At 41.3% G+C, this 26,691-nt stretch overlaps 1 protein-coding gene and 1 long non-coding RNA gene across 2 annotated transcripts in view; both read right to left on the bottom strand.

Moving 5' to 3' along the window:
• Positions 1-26,691, bottom strand: part of FAM228B (family with sequence similarity 228 member B) — a 112,042-nt gene that overhangs the window by 8,456 nt on the left and 76,895 nt on the right. The window contains 5 exon segments of the mRNA XM_077960087.1: positions 14,435-14,591; positions 14,686-14,773; positions 21,166-21,246; positions 22,882-23,073; positions 25,803-25,871. Coding sequence (XP_077816213.1) covers positions 14,435-14,591; positions 14,686-14,773; positions 21,166-21,246; positions 22,882-23,019 — 464 coding nt within the window. The 5' untranslated portion in view covers positions 23,020-23,073; positions 25,803-25,871.
• Positions 3,081-10,292, bottom strand: LOC144333904 (uncharacterized). Its single transcript, XR_013403037.1, has 2 exons — positions 10,233-10,292; positions 3,081-3,729 (listed from the first exon to the last, which is right to left on the bottom strand). It is a non-coding gene; the product is annotated as an uncharacterized LOC144333904 (long non-coding RNA).

Here is a 26,691-nt window from a genome sequence, read left to right on the forward strand (position 1 = left end):
GATGAAATTAGTTGTTTTAGAGTTTCTGAAACTATGATGGAGATTGATTTACTGTTCACTGAGAACCAAGGATCAGGTAAGCAAAGTTTAAAGTACTCCCTATCCACTAAGAGCTTAAACTCCGAAGTAAAAACAATCCACAGAAACTGTGTCATTTATAAGCATTATGTAAAATGTTTTTCCCTAGAGAGAATCCAAACATTCCACTTCCCAGTCCTTTGCCATGGGGTGGCACACAGGTACCTTAGAGTCCTCCAATCTTGCACCCACGGAAGGGTTGACTGGAATGGTGATATTGGCCCTGCACAGAACATACATTTTGCTGGCACAGAGAAGACATAGAATGTAGTATAGCAATGTGTGAAATGCTTCAAGAAGAAAAGGAAGCAATCACCAAGATAAGAAAGCAATAAGAGCCTATTGGGAATGAACGAGCATATTGGGGAAAAAAAGGAAATTTAAGAAATTAAAATCTTAATATCCAACACAGTGAAGAAAGAATTAGCAAGCTGGAAAATATATACAAAGAAATTGCCTAGGAAAATGAAAAATATAAAGGACATATTAAAAGATATTAAGATAATAAGGCGGCCTAATATATATCTAATCTGAGCCCAGAAGCAGGATGTAAAGAACTAAGTAAAAGCAATATTTAAAATAATTGCTGTATATTTTCCTGAACTGATGATAAACATGAATACAGAGATCCAGGAAGCACAACATATACCAGTAGGTTAAATAAAAAGAAATCCAGCTGGGTGCAGTGGCTCACGCTTGCGATCCCAGCACTTTGGGAGGCTGAGATGGATAAACCCCTTGAATCCAGGAGTTCGAGACCAGCCTGGTCAACATGGTGAAACCTCATCTCTACTAAAAATACAAAAATTAGCCAGGTGTGGTGGCGCATGCCTGTAGTCCCATCTACTTGGGGAGCTGAGGACGGGGGATCGCTTGAGCCCAGGAGGTCAAGGCTGCAGTGAGCCAAGATTGCACCACTGCACTCCAGTCTGGGTGATAAAATGAGACCCTGTCTCAAAAAAAAGAAAAAAGAAAAAGAAACCCATACCCAGACACCAGCAGTGAGAATGCAGAACACCTAAAGACAAAGAGAAGATCTTAACAGCAGCCACAGAAAAAGGACAAAAAAATCAGAATGACAGCAGACTTCTCAAAAACAATAGAAGCCAAAACACAAGAGAACTATGTCTTTAAAACATTAAGCGAAATAAATGTCAACCTAGAATCGTGTGCTTGGCAAATTATCTTCAAAGGTAAACAAACATTGAATTGTAAAGACCAAACTTTAGAACAAAGGAAAATGATCCCAGAAATTTGGTATAAAATGGAAAGAGGGGCCAGGCGCGGTGGCTCACGCCTGTAATCCCAGCACTTTGGGAGGCCGAGGCAGGTGGATCATGTGAGCTCAGGAGTTCAAGACCAGCCTGACCAACATGGAGAAACCCCATCTCTACTAAAAATACAAAATTAGCCAGGCATGGTGGCGCATGCCTGTAATACCAGCTACTCGGGAGGCTGAGGCAGGAGAATCGCTTGAACCCGGGAGGTGGAGGTTGCGGTGAGCCAAGATCGTACCATTGCACTCCAGCCTGGGCAAAAAGAGCAAAACTCCATCTCAACAAAAAAAAAAAAAAAAGGAAAGAGGGACGGGATGCATATGGATTCCTTTCTCTTTGTAGCTGTCTCCCATACCTATATCTGCTACAGAACTGTACCGAACCCCTATTGGTAACTTCAGATGGGATGTTTCCTCATGGATGTACCCAAACGAGAGGTCATTTCTTAAATTAATAAAATTATAAAACAAAGCATTGAGTGATTTAAATCCCAAGAAACTGTTGTTCCTCCTTTTCTATTTTTATCCAAGTTTCTACCTTTGTCTGCTTTCTATTAGGCTAGGTTAAATGACCCTTCTTTGTGTGTCCATAATAATATGTGCATATAACATTGTAATAGAATGATCTGCTTAAATATCTGTCTTCTCTATTAGACTGTGAATGCTTTAAAGGCAATTACAACTCAATACATGATTCTTTGATGGAATGAATTAATGTTATAGGATGAATTGCATGCACCCAAAAAAATACCTTCATATCCTAATCCCTGGCATCTGTGAATTTCACCTTATTTGGAAATAGGGTCTTTACAGATGTTATCAGGTTAAAATGAGGTAATACTGAATTAGGGTGGTGGACCCTAACCCACTGACAGGTGTCCTTATCAGAAGACGGGAATTTGGACACAGACACAGAGAGAAGACCATGTGAAGATGGAGGCAGAGACTGCAGAAATAAGGCTATAACTGAAGCGTTTCACTTCTGTTTCACTCCTCTTGCCACAATCGTGACTGAGGCTCTTATTACCAAAAACGTGGATTCTTATTTTTATAAACCGAGGAACACCAAGGATTGCTGCAACCATCAGCAGCTAGGAAAGAAACAAGGAGCCTTCAGAAAGAGTGGCCCTGCCAGTACCTTGATGTTAGCCTTCCAGCCTCCAGGACTGTGGAGAATAGATTCCTGTCATTCCAAGTGCTCAGTTTGCAGTGTTTTGTTATGGCAACCCCAGGAAACTAATACATACGACAACAATTCTCAAAACTTCGAGCTCCTCTCTGACTCTTAGTTCTCCCTGGCCCTCCAAATGTAGTCACCAAAATCTAGAATTCCCTTGTGTCATCCTATCGATCTCTGTTTCACTCCTCTTGCCACAATCATGACTGAGGCTCTTATTACCAAAAATGTGGATTCTTATTTTAAAAAAAAACTCTTCAGTGATCTCCAACCTCCAGTCCTATCCTATATCCAAACTGTCACATACCTCACACGTCAGATTAAAGTTTCTAAATGCACCATCTCCAGCATCTCACCCCCCTCCTCAGCTATCCTCACTGACTCCCCATTCCCTACATGATAAACTCCCAACTCTTTAGCAGTATTGAATGTTCTTTGCAAAATGGCTACAACCTAGATTCACAGACTTAATCAGTGACTGGTCATCCATTCATTCATTACACAGACAAGTAAACAGGTGCAAACTGTGTGATCGATGAAAAAGTACATGGTGGGACAAAAGAGAGACTAATCTGTACAGCCTAGTGTAAGGAAGTGGTTTGGAACAACTTCAGAGAGGAAGTTTTAAAGTGGCATTTTAACAGAGTCTTGGAAACAATGTTTTCCAAAAAAAAAAAAGACGGTTCAGAGAGAAAGCCCAGCATGTGTGAAGAATAGCATTTATTCAGGTACTTGTGGAAGACCTGGTATTGTTGGAGTACAGAGTAGAAGGGAGGGAAAAATCAGCCCAGTCTTGTATGTCATACCAAAGAGATCACATTTTAACTGAAGGACACAGGAATCACTAAAGAGATTAAGTCAGGCAGTAACATGACATGCCACATTTCACCCTGGTAGCACCATGCAACATAAGGGAAAGCATGGTACTGTGTTTTAGAATGTAGGCTGTGGAGTCAGAGACCTTAGTTTAGTTTCTGAATCTACTGCCTTATGGCTATAAATAAATGGTTTTCAATCTGGTATGTGTTGGAATCATCTGAGGATCTTGAAAAAAGACTGATGTCTAGGTCCCACCCTCAGGGATTCTGACTTCATTTGTCTAGGGCATGGCTTGGATATTGAAAATTTTTTTTGTTTTTTTGAGACGGAGTCTCACTCTGTTGCCCAGGCTAGAGTGCAGTGGTGTGATCTCGGCTCACTGCAACTTCCGCCTCCCAGGTTCAAGCAATTCTCCTGCCCCAGACACCTGAGCAGCTGGGATTACAGGCATGCACCACCACGCCTGGCTATTTTTTGTATTTTTAGTAGAGACCAGGTATTCACCATGTTTGCCAAGCTGGTCTCAAACTCCTGACCTCAGGTGACCCAACCGCCTCAGCCTCCCAGAGTGCTGGGATTACAGACGTGAGCCACCACGCCCGGCTGGAATTTTTTTTTTTTAATTTTCCATGATATTCTGATATAAAGCCAAAGCTGAAAAATCCTGCTATAAAATTGACAAGGTCCTTAAGTCATCTGTGTAACAGTACCTACCAAATAATGTTTCTACGAAGATGAAACAAAATTAGCACGTTAAGAAGTGTACAACTCATTCTATTCATCAGCACTTTAAAATGTTCTCCAAGATAGACCATATAATAGGCCACAAAACAAGTGTCAGAAAATTTAAGAAAATCAAAATTATATCAAGTACTCTCTCTGACCACAGTGGAATAAAATTGGAAATCAACTCCAAAAGGAATCCTCAAAACCATGCAAATACATGGAAATTAAATAACCTGATCCTGAGCAATCATTGGGTCAACAATGAAATCAAGACGGAAATTTAAAAAGTCTTTGAGCTGAAGGATAATAGTGACACAACCTATCATAACCTCTGGGGTACAGCAAAAGTCGTGCTAAAAGGAAAGCCTACATCACAAAGTCTGAAAGAGCACAAACAGACAGTCTAAGGCCACACCTTACAGAACCTGAGAAACAAGAACCATCCAAACCCAAATCCAGCAGAAGAGAAATAATGAGATCAGAGCAGAACTAAATGAAATTGAAACAAACAAACAAACAAAAAAACACAAAAGATAAATGAAACAAAAAGCTGGGGGAAAAAAAGGAATATGTAACAGTGTCTGGTACATAGGAGCTCAGTAAATAATAAACGTTATAGATTGGATATGATCATGGAAATTTGGTTTATGGGAATGTTTAGGAAGGGGCAAATTATTGTTATTTTTTGTTGTTGTTTTTTGAGGCAGAGTCTCGCTCTGTCGCCCAAGCTGGAGTGCAGTGGCGTGATCTCTGCTCACTGCAAGCTCCGCCTCCCGTGTTCACGCCATTCTCCTGCCTCAGCCTCCCAAGTAGCTGGGACTACAGGCACCCACCCCCATGCCCGGCTAATTTTTTGTATTTTTAATAGAGATGGGGTTTCACCGTGTTAGCCAGGATGGTCTCGATCTCCTGACCTCATGATCCACCTGCCTCGACCTCCCAAAGTGCTGGGATTACAGGCTTGAGCCACTGCGCCCGGCCATTATTATTATTATTATTATTGTTGTTGTTTTTGTTGTTACTATTGAGATGGAGTTTTGCTCTTGTTGCCCAGGCTGGAGTGCAATGGCACGATCTTGGCTCACTGCAACCTCTGCCTCCAGGCTTTAAGCGATTCTCCTGCCTCAGCCTCCAGAGTAGCTGGGATCACTGGTTTGTGCCACCATGCCTGGCTGATTTTTTTTATTTTTAGTAGAGATGGGGTTTCACCATGTTGGCCAGGTTGATCTCGAACTCCTGACCTCAGGTGATCCACCTGCTTCAGCCTCTCAAAGTGCTAGGATTACAGGTGTGAGCCACCACGCCTGGCCAGAAGGGGCAAATTAGAAGGAGATTTAGGAATGGATATGACAGAGCCCAGTGCTGGATTAAGTAAAGGGATAATGAGCGATAAAGAAGAACCCTGATATTTCCTATAACCAGGAACACAAAAAAAAGCAAGTTAGATGCATAAGGTGACAAGCACTTTTGGATAGGTTGAATTTGACTTATGTGTGGAAAACAGACTATTGAATATTTGTGACTGGAACACAGACGGCACACTCATCTTGCTACAGTCTTCTCTGTCTCATGAAGACATTCCAGAACTGTCTTAGTGGTTAAGCACTTGAGCTTCTTCCCACTCTCAGACTCCTGGCCCCATCAGCACCTTCTGCATAACAGTATGGGATGTGGTCCCCAAGTGTTCAGGCCAGAGACCAAAAAGCGGCATCACAATTATCTTCAAAATTTGAAAAATATATTGGAGAGAAGCTGTTCGTCTATAGGAAATACAGGAAATTCCTCTATAAAAAACAAAAATATGAGCATAGTGGCCAGGTGCAGTGGCTCACGCCTGTAATCCCAGCACTGAGGCCAAGGCGGGCAGATCACCTGAGGTCAGGAGTTCGAGACCAGCCTGGCCAACGTAGTGAAAGCCTGTCTCTACCAAAAATACAAAAAATTGGCCGGGCGTGGTGGCGGATGCCTGTAATCCCAGCTCCTCAGGAGGCTGAGGCAGAAGAATTGCTTGAACCCGGGAGGCGGAGGTTGCAGTGAGCCAAAATTGGGCCACTGCAATCCAACTTGAACAACAAAAGCGAAAACCTATCTCAAACAAACAAACAATATATATATATATGAGCATGGTCTTCGATGACTTCTGGCACACACTTGCTTAGTGTGTAAAGACTAAGATTCAGTAAAAGGGCTCATATAAGAAGCCAGTCACCCCCAAACATGCCAGCCCCCATAAGGCTAGAGAAGTATGAGGCCACAGAAGATAATGTGACAATCATCTAAAAAGGACATTTTCTTTACCACATTAGTCACCACCAGCACCTTAGTAAGGGTGAAAACAGTGTGACTGGAACTCACCGTATGCCCATTAATTGCTCACTATAAAATTAATATTCTAAATATCATCTTAATACATGATCAGAGTTAAACCTATTATAAATAGACTCCTGGTTTGGATAGAACCTATTTAATTACTAGAGCTAGGATTATGATGCTCAAAGTAGACAAAGAAAAAAAAGTAACAGCCATTTTTTTCAGAATTCTGTCTTAAGGTTTATTTCTGTCTTATGTAACATTCACAATGCCATTTGTGGCCACTTTTTAAAAATAACAAATGAAATGATTTTAGTTCTGCTTCCATTTAGGATGTAGAAAGCATCCTAAAATAGAAATAATGATGTTCTAGAAATAATGGTGCTCTCACCCCAAGGTCAAAAAAGGCCAGATAATCTACAAAAACATAACTTTTATTGAGCCCATCAGATCTCAAGGCAAGGAAGTAAACTGAATTCCAAAGACAAGTACCTCCCACAAGAAGCAGGACAAAAAACCTACTTCGCCTTTGGTAGAACATGAGAGGAAAGGGTGGCTTCCTCTCTTTTTCCTCTCATGCTCTCATGCTCAGATAAAAAAAGAAAAAAATTGATGATTAGCTGGACTTTACTAAAATTTAAAATGTGTGCTCTGCAAAAGACACTGTTAAGAGAATAAAAAGATAAGCCTTAAACTGGGAGAAATTATTTGCAAAATATATACCTGATAAGGGACTTACATTCAAAATATACGAAGAATTCTTAACACTCAACAATAAGAAAATAAACAACCCATTTTAAAAATGATCAAATGAACAACAGACACCTCACCAAAGAAGACACAAAGATGGCAAATAAACATGTGAAAATAGTCTATAGCAAAGAAGCATATGAAAAGATGCTGGAGGTAGAGCAAGATGGTGGAATAGAAGCCCACACCCTTTATTCCCCACACTGGAACAACAAATTTGAACATCTATCTGCACACAGAAAAGCACCATCACAAAAACCAAAAATCAGGTGAGCAATCACAGTACCTTGTTTTAACTTCACATTACTCAAAGAGGCATTGAGGAGGGCAGGAGGGACAGTCTTAAATCACTGATGCCACCCCTCTCCTATTCCCCAGTCAGCCGTGTGTACAGAGAGTTTGTGCATTTGGAGGGGGTGAGCCCAGTGACTAGGGGACTTATGTTGAATTTGGTTCTGCCCTGTCACAAGAGAGAATAAAGCCATGCTGGGCTCAGCCAGCACCCGCACAGGAAGCAAATATTTGGACCAGCCTTAGCCAGAGGGAAAGTGCCCAGCCCAGTGATTGGAACTTGAGTTTCTCCACAAGCCTCACCATTGTAGGCTGAAGTATCCTGGGCTCCTAGGTAAACTTGAAAGGCAGTCTAAGAACAAGGATTGTAATTCCTAGACAATTCCTCCTGTTGGGCTGAGCTCAGAGCCAGAAAACTAGGGTGGCACATGACCTAGGGAGACACCAGCTGGCATGGCTAAGGGAGTGCTTGCACCATCCCTCCCCCAACCCCAGGCAGTGCAGCTTGCAGCAACTCCAAAGGTGACACCTTCCTTCTGCTTACAGGGAGGAGAGGGAAGAGCAAAGAGGACTTTGTCCTGCACCTCAGATACCAGCTCAGCCACAGTAGGATAGAATAGCAGGCAGGGTCCTGCAGTCCCCATTCCTGGCCCTAGCTTTGGGACGACTTTTCTAGACACATCTTGGGCCAAATGGGAATCTGCTGCCTTGAAGGGAAGGACACAATCCTGGCAGGATTCATCGCCTGCTGACTAAGGAGCCCTTGGGCCCTGAAAACCAGCAGCAGCGACACCCAGGGAGTACACCGGGGGCCCTGGAGTCTGAGATGTGCTGGCTTCAGCAGTGACCCAGAACATTCCCAGCTATGGTGGCTATGGTGAAAGATTCCTTCTGTTTGAGAAAAACAGAGGAAAGAGGAAAGGGAACTTGGTTTTGCACCTTAGGTACCAGCTCAGTCATAGTAGGATAGAGTAACAAGCAGGCTTTTTGGGTCCCTCAGTCTGGGCCTGGGCTCTTGGACAGCATTTCTGGACCTGCCCTCAACCAAATGGGAGTCCATTGCCCTGAAGGTGAGTCCCAGGCCTGGCAGCATTCACCACAAGCTGAAGGAAGAGTTCTTGGGCTTTAATTAAACATCAGTGGTGGCCTGGCAGAATCCCCATAGACCAGTGGTGGCGGTGGCCACAGGAAGAGGATTCTCAGCATGTGGAAAGGGGAGGGAAGAGTGGGAAGGATTTTGTATTGTGGTGTGAATGCCAGCTTAGCTGCAGTAGAAAAGAACATCAGGTAAACTGCTAAGGTTTTTTTACTTCAAAAAAACCTGGGCTCTTGGACAGCATCTCTGGACATGCCCAGGACCTGGGGGAACTCACACCCTGAAGGGAAAGGCCTTGCACAAGACCCAGTGCTGTACTGTCTTCAGGTCTGACCCAATGCAGCACCAGTAATGGTGGCCACAGGGGTGCTTGCATCACGACACCCGCAGCTCCAGGTGGCTCAGCACAGAGAGAGAGACTCTTTGTTTGGGAGAAGGTGGGGGTAAATATCAGGAGTCTCTGCCTAGTAACCAGATAACTCTTCTGGATCTTATCAAAGTCCACCAAGGCAATACCTCTATGAGTCTGCAAAAACCACAGTATTATTGGGCTTGGGGCCCAAATGCCCTCAAACACCTGGAAAGCCTTCCCAAGGACAAACCCAGGATGTAAAGACTACATTACCTAACTCTTCAATGCTCAGACACTGATGAATATCTATAAGCATCAACACTATCCAGGAAAATATAGGCATACCAAATGAACTGAACAAGGCACTAGGGACGAATCCCAGAGAAAAAGAGATATATGACCTTTCAAACAGAGAATTCAAAATAGCTATTCTGAAGAAACTCAAAGAAATTCATGATAACGCAGAGAAGGAATTCAGAATTCTATCAGACAAATTTGATAGAATTATTTCAAGCAATTGAAATAATTACAAAGAATTGGCTAGGCACAGTGGCTCACGGCTGTAATCCCAGTACTTCGGGAGGCCAAGGTGGGCAGATTACCTGAGGTCAGGAGATTGAGACCAGCCTGGCCAACATGGTGAAACCCTGTCTCTACTAAAAATACAAAAATTAGCCAGGTGTGGTGGCACACACCTGTAATCCCAGCTACTCAGAAGGCTGAGGCAGGAGAATTGCTTAAGTCTATGAGATGGAGGTTGCAGTGAGCCAAGATCATGCCACTGCACTCCAGCCTTGCCAACAGAGTGAGACACTGTCTCAAAATAAATAAATAAATAAAAATAAAAATACAAAAATTAGCCAGGTGTAATGGTACGTGCCTGTAATACTAGCTAAGTCAGGGAACTGAGGCAGGAGAATTGCTTGAACCCAGGAGGCAGAGGTTGCAGTGAACCGAGATTGCACCACTGCACTCTAACCTGGGGGAAAGAGCAAGACTCCATCTCAAAAAAAAAAAAAAAAAAATTGTCTGGGGCCACACAGAAACACATAAAATACACAGCATTAATGATAGCTAATGAGCTTAAAAAAAAAAAAATTCACCAAAAATTATAATGAGGCCAGGTGCAGTGGCTCATGCCTGTAATCCCAGAACTTTGGGAGGCTGAGGTGGGTGGATCACCTGACGTCAAGAGTTCGAGACCAACCTGGCAAACATGGTGAAACCCCATCTCTACTAAAAATACAAAAAATTAGCCGGGTGTGGTGGCAGGTGCCTGTAGTTACTCAGGAGGCTGAGGCACGAGAATCACTTGAACCCGAGAGACAGAGGTTGCAGTGAGCCGAGATTGCGCCACTGCACTCCACCCTAGGTGACAGAGCAAGACTGTCTCAAAAAAAAAAAAAAAAAAAAAAATCAAGCAGAAATTCTAGAGCTGAAAAATGCAACTGACATGCTGAAGAATACATCAGTCTTTTAATAGCAGAATTGACCAAACAGAAAAAAGTATTAGTGAGCTTGGAGACAGGCTATTTGAAAATAGACATTCAGAGAAGACAAAAGAAAAAAAATAAAAAACAGTGAAGCACATCTGTAAGATCAGAAAATAGCCTCAAAAGTACAAATCTAAGAGTTACTGGCCTTACAGGGGAGATAGAGACAGAAGTAGAAAGTTTATTCAAAGGGATAATAATAGAAAACTTCCCAAGCCTAGAGAAAGGTATCAACATTCAAGTAGAGAAAGTCATAGAACACCAAGCAGATTTAACCAAAGGAAGACTACCTCTAGGCATTTAATAATCAAACTCCTAAAGATCAAGAATAAAGAAAGGATCCTAAAAGCATCAAGAGGAAAGAAACAAGTAACATACAATAGAGCTCCACTAGGTCTGGCGGCAGACTTTATGTCTGGCGGCAGACCTTACAGGCCAGGAGAGAGTGGCAGAACATATTTAAAGTGCTAACATGGCCAGACATGGTGGCTCACGCCTCTAATCTGAGGATTTGGAGAGGCTGAAGCAGGTGGATCACTTGAGGTCAGGAGTTCAAGACCAGCCTGGCCAATGTGGAGAAACTCCATCACTATTAAAAATACAAAAATTAGCCGGGTATGGTGGTGCACAGCTGTAATCCCAGCTACTCGGGAGGCTGAGGCACAAGAATCACTGGAACCTGGGAGGCAGAGGTTGCAGTCAGCTGAGATTATGCCACTGCACTCCAGCCTGGATGACAGAGTGAGACTCTGTCTCTAAAATAAAATACAAAAGAAAAGAAAAGAAAAGAAAGTGCTGACTGAAACTTTTATCCTAGAATAGTATTATCCAGAAAAAAAAAAAAAAAATCCTTCAGGCATGAAGGAGAAACAAAGACCTTCCCAGACAAACAAAAGCTGAGGGATTTCATCAACACCAAACCTATCCTATATGAAATGCTAAAGGGAGTTCTTTAATCTGAAAGAAAGGGATGTTAATGAGCAAGAAGAAATCATCTCAAAATACAAAACTCACTGGTAATAGTAAGCACACAGAAAAGCACAGAATAATATAACACTGCAACGGTGGTGTGTAAACTACTCTTATCTTAAATAGAAAGACTAAATGATGAACCAGTCAAAAATAATTACAACAACTTTTCAAAAAATAGTACAATAAGACACAAAGAGGAACAACAAGAAGTTAAAAAGCAGGGAGACAAAGTTAAAGTTTTCACTAGTTTTCTTTTTGTGTGTTTGTATATGCAATCAGTCTTAAGTTGTCATCAGTTAAAAATAATGGGTTACAAGATAGCATTTACAAGCCTCATGGTAACCACAAATCAAAAAACTAACAACAGACTTACAAAAAATAAAAAGAAAGAAAGCAGGCCAGGCGCGGTGGCTCACACTCCCGATGCACACAGAAACCAATACTATGGCATTAGATTTTTGAGAGAAGAAAAGCCTTATTACAAATCAACCAACAAGCTGGGCGCAATGGCTCACACCTGTAATCCCATACTTTGGGCGGCCAAAGTGGGTGGATCACCTGAGGTCAGGAGTTTGAGACCAGCCTGACCAATATGGTGAAACCCTGTCTCTACTAAAAATACAAAAATCAGCTGGGTGGGGTGGCATGTGCCTGTAGTCACAGCTACTCAAGAGGCTGAGACAGGAGAATTGCTTGAACCCGCGAGGCAGAGGCCACTGCACTCTGACCTGGGCGATAAAGCAAGACTCTGTCTCAAAAAAAGAAAAAAAAAAAAAAAACTACAATGAGACATCATCTCATCCCAGTTAAAATGGCCTACATCCAAAAGGCAGGCAATAACAAATGCTGGCAAGGGTGTAGAGAAAAGGGAATGCTTGTACTCTGTTGGTGGGAATGTAAATGGGTACAACTACTATGGAGAACAGTTTGGAGGAGTCTCAAAAAACTAAAAACAGACCTACCACATAATCCAGCAATCCCACCGTTGCATACATACTCAAAAGAAAGGAAATCAATATATTGAAGAGATATCTGCACTCCCATGTTTGTTGCAGCACTGTTTACATTGGTCAAGATTTGGAAGCAACCTAAGTGTCCATCAACAGATGAATGGATAAAGAAAATGTATTCACACACAATGGAGTGTGTGTGAATTTGACCAATATTCACCCATAAAAAAGAATAAGATCCTGTTATTAGCAACAATATGGATGGAACTGGAGGTTATCGTGCTAAGTGAAATAAACCATGCACAGAAAGACAAATATCACATGTTATCACTTATTTGTGGGATCTAAAAGTCAAAACAATTGAACTCATGGAGATGGAGAGCAGAAGGATGGTTACCAGAGGCTGGGAACTATATTGGGAGGGTAAAGGGTAAGTAGGGATGGGGCTAATGGGGACAAAAAAATAGCAAGAATGAGTAAGACCTCGTATATGATAGCACAACGAGGGGACTATAGTCAGTAATACTTTAACATACATTTTAAAATAACTAAAAGGGTATAACTGGATTCTTTGTAACATGAAGAATAAATCATTGAGGGGATGGATACCTCATTTTACATTATGTGATTATTATCAATTGCATGCCTGTATCAAAACATCTCATGGACCTCATAAATATATACACCTACTATGTACCTACAAACACTAAAATTAAAAAAAAAAAAGATATCAAGACTCCTATTCCTATACTAAGCAGAAATCTGCTGTCATTGGAAGACAGACAGGAAAGTGCCATCCAAGAACAACCACAGATACAAGGTCAAGTTTGGCTGCCACAAGGATAAGGAAAAGGAACCACAGGAAAGTCCTGCTCCTGAGGCCTAAGCACACAGAGCTTGCCAAAACTGAAGCTCCATGAGAAAAGCATAGGATATTCCTCTGCCTCCACCAGGAGCCTTGCAATAAGCAACATGCAACAGCGGTGTACTCCCGTGGGAGAGGCAAGAGCATGGGGAGAAGACCCCTCCACTTCTATGATGCCAGCTTGCAGGGACAGCTGAAAACTGAGGAAGGAGCAGAAACACTTGAGAAAATCCCTCTGGCACCCCACCCCCACTCTAAGCACAAGGAAAAGCAGCCCGGCCACTAGAGGTATTCAAGCCTGTGCTGCACTAAAGGTAACAATAGCAATAACAATACCCAAATCCAACTCAACTCCAACTAGATAAGGCTAATCCTCCACACTAATGCTTGACAGAAGAAAAGGCATATCCATTTCTAGACATAAATACTCCATGTACACTGTTCTTCTACATCAAATATCTGGCACTCAATAAAAAATTACAAGACATGCACAAAAAGCAAGGGAAAACAAGCCACTCTCAAGAGATAAAGGAATCAAGAGAACTAGATTCATAATGTTGGAATTACCAGATAGGGAGTTTTAAATAATTAATATGGTAAAGAATCTAGTGGAAAAGGTGGACAATATGCATGAACAGATGAAGAATTTCAGAATAAATAAAAACTATCTAAAAATTGAAATGGTAATGCTAGAAATTTGAAAATCATGATATCAAAGATGAAGAGTTCCTTTGAAGGGCTCTTCAGCAGACAGGACACAGCTAAGGAAGAACAGTGAACTCAAAAACAAGTCAGAAATCATCCAACTGAAAAACAAATAAGGAAAAAAAGAGTGGAAAAACAGAACAGAGTAAGAGCTATGGCACTGTGAGACATCATCAAGTGATCTAATATACATATAATTGAAGTCTCAGAAGGAAGAAAAAAAGCAGAGAGAATGGGAAATAAGAAATATTTGAAGTGATAATGGTCTAGAATTTCCCCAAAATAATAAAAGATATAAAACCACACATACGAGAACCTCAGAGAACATTAAGATAGAAAGAAAAAAAATATATAGACAGATCATAATCTAGCTAAGGAAAACCAAAGAGAAAGAGAAAATCTTGAAAGTACCCAAGAAAAAAGAAACATCACATATGGAGAAATGAAGATAAGAATTATAGATTTTTTAAAAAATGAAAATTTTAAAAAATCGTAACTATGAAAAATTTTATAACTGTCTCAAGAATTTTCAAAGTCCAAAAGGTTCTATAATTTCTAGTATATTAACCATTACCTTCTCCTTTTACAAAATTCACTTTCTATGTATCGTGTAGGCAGTTTCAGCCACTCATTTGGAGTCATAAAGTGCCTTGAATTAGAAATTTGTGGGAATCTGGAATGCAGCTGAGCCTTCTCAACTTCTTTGAATTCTTTTATTGAATATATTTTGCCTGCAGGAAGAATAAAAATCTAAATTAACATCCTTACATGCAACTGCCATTGCTCTTGGGCTAAGAAATCATATAACAATCAGGAACTAAGTACCAGTCTCACACTGAAGAAGAGTTCTTTTTTCATTATCCTTGTCATATTGTGCTTTTTTCAAAGGGTCACGAAATGGTGGGATGGTAACCTACAAGAGAGGCACTTGTGTAAGGTCTGAGTTGCAAGGCTGAGTAGTAAACATTTTCAGTCTATTCGAAGCATCCACATACGGATGGCTCTTATGCTGGAAGGGTAAATAATATGGTATTTACAAATAGCTGGCTTACCATTATATTTGTTTAATATATTACAAAGAGATGGGGGTATATCAATACCTCTCTTAAGGCCCTCCAGTCAAAGAGACAAAGTTAGCTCTTGTTTCAGTGTGGGTTCAATCTTCAAAAATTATTTTGTTGTTATCATATGTTCCCAAATTTAAAAAATTCCTTTCCCATGCACAAAAGAAAAAATATATCCATATATTCATCTTAATCCCTAACATTGATAATCAACAACATAACTAACATTACTGAAAACTTAACCAAGTTATTCAAAATATAGATCATTTGTGAGCCAAAGTATGGAAGCACTAAATCTATGTTAATGGCCATAATTATCAATATCAAAATGACAGTTCTACATATGAAAACAGGATTCACGAACAACAACATTCATCATTTAGGCCTAGTCAGGGAAATTCTACCACAAGCTTAAAAGGTCACTCATGTATTTTTCTCATGCTCATCAGGCTAGTTTTTCAGGGGTAGTTATAATACACATCATGACTATTAGAGTTAAAATAAACGGTGATCAGACTGCCCAGTATAAGTTTGCTTCTACAGAAGTTATGAAGAGTGCTACTCATAAAATATTAAGAAAATATTAACTTGCTGTAAAAAGGAACAAAAAAAAGGTGCTATCATTTTCAGGTATTTGTATGTGACGTATTCACATATGAAGAGCAAATCAAATTTTAAATGACACTGGACTCTGCTGCTGGAGAGTTACTATGCTGCTCTGGAGGTGTCAGAGCCTTGCTTTTTGATGTTTCTTGTGTCCTTACATTGACATCTGTGCATCTGGGGTAATGGAGGCTTCTTCCTGCTTTTTGGATTTGCGTCCACAGGGAAGGACTTTTTCCTGGAGATGTGTCTATGGTGTTGGATGGGTAGGACACTTTGGCCTTGATCCTGGGTACGTGTAGCAGTGTAGTCTCCATGATTTCTTTGAGTGCAAACAGCATCAGTGGTGTCTGTGTTTTCCTCGGTGGCTTAGGGTACAGTTATTGGAGGATGTGGTAAGGCTTTGCTGGGGATGGGGACATTAGGCAGGCCAGTCCCCAGCCTCAGTGGAAGCAGTGGCAGGCTGAGGGTGCCTGTCCTTGGTCTTCAGAGCAGTATACACTGGTACCGGTGTTACAGGTTCAGGTGGGCCAGTTCTTGGGTCTCCAGGTGGCTTGCCTGGGTGCATGCAGTGGCCGTGGTGGGCCAGGTGGATGAGCAGGTTCTTGAACCCCTGGGCAGCACTCATGGCATGGGCAATGGCAGTAGCAATGATGAGACAACCCTCTGTCTCCCAAGTGGTCTACATGGGTGTTGGCAGTGGCTGCAACAGGCTGGGTGGGCCAGTCTCCAGACCCGCAGTTGGCATGTGCAGGAGGGTGCCAGCTGTGGTGATAGCAGCAGGCTGGTGGGCTCTCGCCAACGGTGGTGGATGGGGCAGGGCGATCCCCCAGCCCCCTGCAGAGTACTTGGGTAGGGGTGCTGGTGGTTGTGCTGTGGCCCTGCTGCTGTGGAGGGTGGGGTTGCTTTCAGTGGCAGCTGGCATAGGCAGGCAGTTAGGGAGTGTATGTTTCAGCCTAGGTGATGCTGCAGGTGGGGCCTGTCCTCTGGGCACAAGAAAGTGAGTCGTGGCCCCCGTGCTGAAGTCAGCAAGGTTGCTGCCAGCTGCTCACACCTCAGCCCTCTCCATCTGCAGGCATCCCCCATGTTAGTCTCAGGGCCGAGCAGGCTGCCTCACCTCCCTCTCCTTCCTCACCTTAAATGTTTCCTTGTCACTTCTCTGTGGAATTCCAGTGTTCCTCTTAGATGATGTGTTCCAAGTATAATTTTCTACTCGCTATTTTGGCCCTTCTGTGGAGGAGGCGAGTGTCAGATGCCTCAAGCCAGTTATCTTGAAGCTCTCCGACAGGGTCTTGCTCTGTCGCCCAGGCTAGAGTGCAGTAGCTCACTGCAGCTTCGACCTCCTAGGCTCAGGCCATCCTCCCACCTCCACCTCCCAAGTAGCTGGGACCACAGGTGTGCGCCACCATGTCCAGCTAATTTTTAAAATTTTTTGTAGAGACAGGATCTACCTATGTTGCCCAGGCTGGTCTTGAACTGCTGGGTTCAAGCCATGCTCCCACCTCAGCCTCTAAAGTGGTGGAAGTGGTGGTGGGATTACAGGCATGAGCCACCGTGCCTGGACCAAATTTGAAGTTTTAAATTGAAGATAGAAACAAAAAAAAAATCTAAAGTTTTACCAACAATTATAAATCCGGAGACTCCTATCTCTACTGACAGCACTTGTACATCATAAATGGAGGTATTATAACCCAGTGGTTCTGAAACTTTTTTTTTTTTTGAGACAGAGTCTCACTCTGCTGTCAGGCTAGAGTGCAGTGGCGTGATCTTGGCTCACTGCAACCTCCACCTCCTGGGTTCAAGTGATTCTCCTGCCTCAGCCTCCCAAGTAGCTGGGATTATAGGCGTGAGCCACTGCGCCCGGCCGAAACTATTCTATTTCAAAACGTTGTTGTTATATCCAAATAACGTTTGTGTATATGGCTTAGATCTATTGAAATTTACTATATTAGAAAATAAAACAGGAAATTTTAAATTGCTTATTAATTTTAAAATAATAATATGCCTATCGTTTAACATATCTTTCTACAAAAAATAACTCTATTTCCCAAAATAAAACAAAAAATGAGAAGAGTAACATTGTTTTACATTTTTGTAAACTTCTTTATGTCTTGCTTAATAGAAGACAAGCGGATTCTCATATCTGCTTCTGCAAGCAATCTGTTGAGATTTGTTTAGTTGTTGCATACGAAGAAAATCCATATAGAGATATGTAGTTGAAAAAGGTAGGAGTATTTTAACAGCCTTTTAAGATCATTGTGGATTTTGTTTTTGATACTATACCCAAACTCAGTAAGAGATAGTTTCTTAAAGGTTGGTTACGATGTGGAATTTGAAACCATATCCATGAATTTTTCATACTCTTCTACTAAGTCCATTAGTCTATTTTGCACTTCAAATGAATCTTTTTCCAACGCATAATTTTGTAACATTTGGGGGGAAATTGGATCATGGAGTTAGGCAAGATCTTCCAAATGTTTGTACATTTCATTATTTAATATCAAAGAACCACATTCATTAATATCATTACCAATTTCATCAGTAAAGTCTTTTGAGTATTGGGACACTGTCACACTTCTGATGGTGAATATGAGTGTTCCAAAATTCCAAATGTTTTGCTTGAAAGCTCACCTTTTATCACTGGCAACAAATATTGCCAGTAGTTTTTCTCAAAGTGACAAGCTGACTTCATTCATTTTCCAGAAAATATCTGCCAAATACCCAAGACTTACTAACCATAGTTTGCAAGTCATTCTTTCAAGTAAACATGGTGTTTCACAAAAGAAATTTTAAAAAGCAGCAGTTCAGCTCACAATTCAAGCAATCCTCCATATTTCAGTATGCAGCAGAAGTGCTCTTCACATACTCCTATTTCATCACAAAGAATATCTAAAAGATGTGTACTGAAGGAACAAGACTTAGTACTAAGTTAATAATTTTTAAGTAGAGCTGCACGAAGCACATGCAAAGAAATGCTGAAGATCCATCTGAAGGGAAGGAATCAAGCCTCTATGTTCCTAAAGTCAGATCTGTCCCACTCCCAGGAAAGGAAGATAGACAGGGTCATTTGGGTTGGTCTGAAGTCAGGTGTTCTGGGCCATCTCAAGCCCTACTGTTGAAAGAAGAGGCAGGATGAACCTTTTCTGTACTGGGGAAATTGAAAGGGGGAAAGGAGACAATGTTGGGTATCTCCACTTGATAACCCAGAATTGAGAATAAGGACAAGCTTACAGACTCTGCAGCAGCTCAGAAGCAGGGTCTGGGAGGTGCCAGGTCCATAAAGAGTACAGAGCAGGACACCAGGAGCCCAGCCTGTGGAGCCTACCCGAGACACTCTCAGGTGGAGTCTCTGCCAGACATGGGTAAGGACCTGGATCTGAAGACATGGAACAGCAATGCTGGGTCTACAAATGGGGCCAGCACCTGAGCTACAGCACGTGACCATAAGGAATAACAACCATAGTACAACCTGGACCTGGGACCAGAGATGTGCCCCACCAAGAACTGGGAGACTGCAGGACCATTTTGTAGGATGACACAAGCCCACAGCATGACGGTACAACTCAAGGTTGAATGTCTCCAAAAACAATTAATATTGGACTTCTCACTGATTTGCACACGTCAGGGCCAATATCAGTTCTAATAAAACCTCTCTAAAAAGGGTAAAAATTATCCCCTGAACACCATTTTAAAAAATAGTATCTACGCCGGGCACGGTGGCTCACACCTGTAATCCCAGCACTTTGGGAGGCTGACGTGGGCGGATCCCGAGGTCAGGAGTTCAAGACCAGCCTGACCAACATGGTGAAAACCCGTCTCTACTAAAAATACAAAAATTAACCAGGCCTGGTGGTGTGAGCCTGTAATCCCAGTTACTCAGGAGGCTGAGGCAGGAGAATCGCTTGAACCCGGGAGGTGGAGGTTGCAGGAGCTGAGATCGCACCATTGCACTCCAGCCTGGGCAACAGAGTGAGACTCCATCTAAAAAAAAAAGAAAAAAAAGGGTATCTATTTCATACGTGCAATAAACCTTTTAAAATAATTTGTGTCACTAAATTAACTTGAATGCAATGCAATTATATTTTTTCAGCCATAAAATTTTTCTTTTTTTTTTTCCCCCCAGACAGCGTCTTACTCACTCTGTTGCCCAGGCTGGAGTGCAGTGGCACTCAATCTTGACTTACTGCAGCCTCCACCTCCCAGGTTCATGTGATTCTCCTGCCTCAGCCTCCTGAGTAGCTCTGACTATAGGTGCATGCCACCACACCCAGCTAATTTTTGTACTTTTAGTAGAGACAGGATTTCACCATGTTGGTCAGGCTGGTCTTGAACTCCTGACCTCAGGTGATCGACCCACCTCAGCCTCCCAAAGTGCTGGGATTACAGGCATGAGCCACCACGCCCAGCTGCCATAAAATTTTTCTAGAGATCTATTGTACAACATGATGGCTATAGTTAATAACAAGGTATTGTATTCTTGAAAATTGCAAAGAGAGTAGATTTTATGTGTTCTCACTTAGAAAAAAGCCGGTGTTTGTGAAGCAATGTATGTTCATTGGTTTAGTCATTCCACAATGTACACATATTTCAAAACAACATTTTATACAAGATAAGGCCAGGCACAGTGGCTCAAGCCTATAATCACAGCACTTTGGGAGGCCAAGGAGGACAAATCACTTGAGGTCAGGAATTTGAGACCAGCCTGGCCACCACGGTGAAACCTAGTCTCTACTAAAAATACAAAAATTATCCGGGCGTGATGGCACATGCCTATAATCACAGTTACTCAGGAGGCTGAGGTGGGAGAATCTCTTGAACCCGGGAGGCGGAGGTTGCAATGAGCAGAGATCGCGCCACTGCACTCCAGCCTGGGTGACAGAGTGAGACTCTGTCTGAAAAAAACAAAACAAAACAAAACACCACATCTGTGCTCTGCTATTTACAGCTGGGTGACTTTGACAAGTGACCTGAGCCTCACTTGTCTCATCTGTGACTTACCTCATGCAGTAGCAGTGAAGATGAAATAAATGTGAAAAAAACCCTAAGACTTGGTTAATCCTTCAGTGCAAGGTTAATTAATTCTGCTATTAGTAACAGAATACCATGCAATGAAGACAATTATATATTTATATTTTGACAAAGAAGAAAATAAACTATTGAGGGAGGGGAAGCCCATTATAAAACCAAATGTAACTCCATTCTTATAAAATAAAAATGTGAATATATACACATATATAGAAAGAAATCTAGATAGATATACAGAAAACTGTTAATGAGTTAACATTATAATGAATTAATTCTGGGTAATGGAATTTTGGTTTTTTATTTTCTTAATTTGAAAATCAATTTTCTTATTTACCTATCATGAAAATGTGTTACTTTTGTAACAAATTTAAAAGTCTATGGAATTTTTAAACGCTACCTATTACCCAATCATTATCCAGTATTTTCCACTTTTGTGGAGATTTAATTTACTTTGGCCTTTGGCTTTTTGTTCCTTTCTAAGATCAGGCGATGGGAAACTATGCTTAAAATGTTACTGCACTTCTAGGGAGTTACTTTAGGACTGCTCATGTATTAGGGCTGCTCAAAACAACCAAACACATAATACCAAAGTTAAAAAAGAAATCTACCCTACCTTCAGAAAATTGGGATCCTTCTTGCTCATATAAAAGGGATCATACTCTTTTGGATCATAATGTTCTATAAATGCATTTCCCTATAGCAAGGAAATAAAACCACACACAAGAACAAGAGGTGCACAGTTAATTTTGAGTATATCAGGACTTGAGAGTCAAACACACAGTATCATTCTTATGCTTGAAAGCGGCATCAGTGATAAATGCAAAAAGAAAGAGAAGGCTACATTTGAAATTTAATTTATTCAACCAATAAGGTACAGTGAAGGAAGGAATCTACTTAAAATCTGTAAGATTTTAATAAAGAATTTTGGAACACTAAAAGATTTGGGAATTTGCTTTTAAATGCTTACTAGTCAAACATCTCAGATTTTTTAAAAATGCTAGAAGAACAGCTATATTTTAGAGCTTTGCAAATAATCAAGTTCCAGAACAAAAGAAAAATATGTCCTGAAACCAGAGTCCAAATTATTTATTTATTTATTTTGTAATTTTAATTTTTTTTTTTTTTTTTTTTTTTTTTTTTGAGACAGAGTCTTGCTCCATCACCCAGGCTGGAGTACAGTGGTGTGATCTCGGCTCACTGCAATCTCCACCTCGCAGGTTCAAGCGATTCTCCTGCCTCAGCCTCCCAAGTAGCTGGGATTACAGGTGCCCACCACCATGCCCGGCTAATTTTTATATTTTTAGGAGAGACAGGGTATCACCATGTTGGCCAGGCTGGTCTCTAACTCCTGACTTCAGGTGATCCACCTGCTTCGGCCTCACAAAGTGCTGGGATTACAAGTGTGAGCCACGTACCCAGCCCAAACTTTTTAACTTGATAATTCAAATTAGCAATTACATGAGGAGGCCTGGGCCCAGTGGCTCACGCCCGTAATCCCAGCAGTTTGGGAGGCTGAGGCGGGTGGATTACCTGAAGTCAGGAGTTTGAGACCAGCCTGACCAACATGGAGAAACCCCATCTCTACTAAAAATACAAAATTAGCCAGTGTGGTGGCACATGCCTGTAATTCCAGCTACTTGGGAGGCTGAGGCAGGAGAATTGCTTGAAGCCGGGAGGCGGGGGTTTGCAGTGAACCGAGATTGCGCCATTGTACTCCAGCCTGGGTGACGATCAAAACTCCGTCTCAAATAATAATAATGATAATAATAATATTAACAATTACATGGGGAAAACACAGAAAAATGGTTCTAATGTACACAATTAAACCTAATCTTCTTTTTCTGTCCTTTCCAAATGTCCTGGGTTTAAGAATACTTTATGCGGCCAGGCGCGGTGGCTCAAGCCTGTAATCCCAGCACTTTGGGAGGCCGAGACAGGCGGATCACGAGGTCAGGAGATCGAGACCATCCTGGCTAACACAGTGAAACCCCTTCTCTACTAAAAAAATACAAAAAAACTAGCCGGGCGAGGTGGAGGGCGCCTGTAGTCCCAGCTACTGAGGAGGCTGAGGCAGGAGAATGGCGTAAACCCGGGAGGCGGAGCTTGCAGTGAGCTGAGATCCGGCCACTGCACTCCAGCCTGGGCGACAGAGCGAGACTCCGTCTCAAAAAAAAAAAAAAAAAAGAATACTTTATGCTATTATATAACAGGGTATAGATTATACATATGTAGAGGGGACAGGGACAGACTGACTGGATGATTATAAATGAACAAAGATGACATGAGGCTTTAAATCAACTGAAAAAAGCAACAAATGATCTCTTAGTACCTTTTTATTTACATGTTTTAAAAAGCCATCTAATTCCTCTTGCCTCCTTTTTTTAATCTTCTTATGTGAGCAAACTTTTTCTATAATTTTCTTCTGAAGAGGATCTGCCACATGGTCAACCCATCTTTTATATAACATCTCCTTTCTTCTTGCATTTAAGAAGGCATGATGTTGTAAATACTTATTTAGTCCCTAATAAACAGTGGTAGAAAAGACAAATACATTATCCTAAAGCTTTCTTGTTCTAAAATTTTCCAAAACTTAAAACTTCGTAGGTTTAAATTACTCCTAAGAATAACCCTCAAAGACATTCATTAATTCAATCATTTCTTTGGCTTTAACTTCTACTATGTGACATACACTCTGCTGCAAATAAGGAAAACACAGGTATTTGGGGCAACATGCGTGCTCTCCCTGGGGAGAAAGACTAAAGAACAAATCAAAAGCAAGGCAAGGTGGCGCCTGCCTATATTTCTAGCTACCTGGGAGGCTGAAGCTAGAGAATCGCTTGAGCCCAGGACTTCAAGGCTGCAGTACACTATGACTGGGACACTGCACTCTAGCCTGGGCAACATAGTGAAAACTCATCCCTAAGAAACAAACAAATTCACAAACAGTGGGAGGGGGAATATAACAAGATGTATATTTATATATGATGCATATATAAATGGCATACTATAAATAAAATAACTGAAAACAGAGGAGAGAAAAACCATCTCCTAGATTCTTAAAAGATTCCCAGTTTGGTGGGCCTCAGAAATTTAAACAGACCTACCATAAGACCCAACAATTCCCCTCCTAGCCAAATGAATGAAAATTCAGGACTCAAAGAAATACTTGTATACCAGTGTTCATTCCAGCATTATTCACAATAGCCAAAAGGTGGAAATCATCCAAGTATCCATCAACAGATGAACAGATAAAATGTGGTATATACAAACCACATTTATTTACATGTGTAATATGGAATATTATTTAGCCATAAAAAGGAATGAAGTTCTGATATATGCTACAATGTGGATGAACTTTGAAAATAGTATGCCAAAGTGAAATAAGTCAGACACAAATGGACAAATAGTATAGGATTCCACATATATAAACTATCTAGAATAGCCAAAATTCCTAGAGACAGAGGGTAGATTAGAGGTTACCAAGTGCCTGGGGGAGGGAGAAATGACGAGCCACTGCTTACTGAATACAAACTTTCAGTTTGGAGTAATGAAAAAGTTTTGGAAATAGTGGTGATGGTTGCACAACATTATGAATCTAATCAATGACAATGAATGGTACACTTAAAAATGGTTAAAATGGCAAATTTTATATTGTGTATATTTACTTTTATATTGTATATGTTGAAAAAAACGATTAATTTTTTTCCAAAGCCAAGACTCCCAAAGTGGGAGACATTTGGGCTGGGCCTTTAAGAATGAGGATTTAGGCTACGTGCGATAGCTCACGCTGGTAATCCTAGCATTTTGGGAGGCCAAAGCAGGAGGATCACTTGAGCCCAGGAATTCAAGACCAGCCTGGGGAAAATAGTCAGACTTTGTCTCTACAAAAAAGTTAAAACTTGGCCAGGAGTGGTGGTAACCCCACACCTGTAATCCCAGCACTTTGGGAAGCCAAGGTGGGCAGAACACTTGAAGTCAGGAGTGCGAGACCAGCCTGGCCAACATGGTGAAACCACATCTCTCTCTACTAAAAATACAAAAGTTAGCTGGGCATGCTGGCATGTGCCTGTAATCCCAGCTACTTGGGAGGCTGAGGCAGAACTGCTTGAACCCGGGAGGTGGAGGTTGCAGTAAGCCAAGATAGCGCCATTGCACTTCCGCCTGGGCAAAGAAGTGAGACTCCATTTCAAAAAAAAAAAAAAAATTAAAACTTAGCTGGGCTTTGTGGCTCACACCTGTAACCCCAACTACTCGGGAGGCTGAGGCAGGAGAATCACTTGAGCCCAGGAGGCCAAGGCTGCAAAGAGCTGTAATTGTGCCATTGCACTCTAGCCTGGGTGACAGAGTGAGACCCTGTCTCAAAACAAAAAAAAAAGAATAGTTATCCAGGAAGAGAAGGGATGGCGGAAAAAGAGGAAGAAAAACATTCTATGAAAAAAGAAAAAAGGAAAAAAACCTTCAGTACAACTGACCTTCAGATTTAAAAAAAAAAAAAAAAAAGGGCAAGAGTAAAGAGGCAGAAGTGTAGCACAACCTAATCCAAGTGGAGAGTAGCCTGCAAAGAAGGTGCTTGATTAGGCTACAAATTCATTCATTCTCACCAAACCTTCTTATCCAGCTTTCATATAGCAAATAAAGTCTTGTGACTACTAGGATGAGTGTGAACTTCAAAACGAAAAAAATAAAATATTAAGAACCCTGAGAGGTCTGCTAGACCAAGTCCCTCCCTAACCTCTGGCCATAGCACACTTCAGCCATTCCCAATGTTAGTTCCTTTTCTTTTTAAAGAACTCTAAAGAAATTTCTTAAAAATAAAAACAGGTTACCCACTCCAGTGTCCCCGGTGTTTAGTACACTTCACATGGATGTTCTTCTTGTCACATTAAGCCCATCCTGGCTCAGTGTAGCCCTGTTCTATGTATATCTGAGTAATAATTACTCAGTGTGTTCTGCTAACAGCTCTTAAGGATTAGCTCATTTGTAGTGACTGCTGAAACCCACTAGGACAAAGAAACAAGTGAGTAGAGGGAAATTCCTGTGCCTCTCTGTGAAGGAATTCCCACGAAGTACAGGAAGGGAGGAAGTCCATTAAAGCAATCTCAGACATCCCTTAAGGTTAATTCCAGGTGCAAGGGAGTATTAATTCTTTTTTCCATATTTTCTAAATAGTTTTTATATGATATGCTACATATAAAAAGGAAAAACTACATTCAATTTTTAACTGAGATGCATTTTGTAGCCAGTTCTTACCTTAATTATATAATTTTCTCTGTATAATATTGATTGAATAGCTGCCTCAGTATCTTCTTTAGCTAAGACCTGAAAGGACAGAATTAAACTTTGAAAAGAAAATCTTTAAAAACTATTAGTGCTATCAGGAATCATTATATTTAGCATGACAGACATATCCCTGGAAAGTTCTCTATGCATGCAGTTTGCAGTTTGTCTTCTCCAAATCATATCATCGAGTGCTTTTTTTTTTTATTTATATATTTTTTTGGAGACAGAGTCTTGTTCTGTTGCTTAGGCTGCTGGAGTGCAGCAGCACCATCTCGGCTCACTGCAACCTCCAGTGGGTTCAAGCGATTCTCATGCTTCAGCCTCCCAAGTAGCTGGGATTACAGGTGTGCAACACATGCCTGGCTAATTTTTGTTTTTTTAGTAGAGACAGGGTTTTACCATGTTGGCCAGGCTGGTCTCGAACTCCTGGCCTCAAGTGATCTGCCTGCCTCAGCCTCCCAAAGTGCTGGGATGACAGGCCTAAGCCACCATGCCCAGCCCATCAAGTACTTTTTAAACAGTATTTCAACCTGTCTGCTCTTGGCTACAGCAAAATGTAACTCAGCTCACAGATATTTTGAGTCCCAAAATGGTCAAATGTCTTTCCCGGAGTCACATGGTAGATAGAATCCATCTTTTTTCACATCTTATAAAATGCTTTTACTTTTCTGGGTTAAAATAGATTAAATTAGGCCTTTATTTGAGGCTTTCTGACTGTGTAAGACATACTGATCTTCCAGCGTTGATTCTTACAGAACTAGCTAAGAATATGTCAACAGTTTCACTAAAAGCTTAGTGCCACTTAAGGCAAACTCTATACATAGAAGAATTGTCACTAGTGAACAATAACACAAGGTCT

Source organism: Macaca mulatta, chromosome 13 (genome assembly GCF_049350105.2).
Source record: "Macaca mulatta isolate MMU2019108-1 chromosome 13, T2T-MMU8v2.0, whole genome shotgun sequence".
Classification (NCBI taxonomy): domain Eukaryota; kingdom Metazoa; phylum Chordata; class Mammalia; order Primates; family Cercopithecidae; genus Macaca; species Macaca mulatta.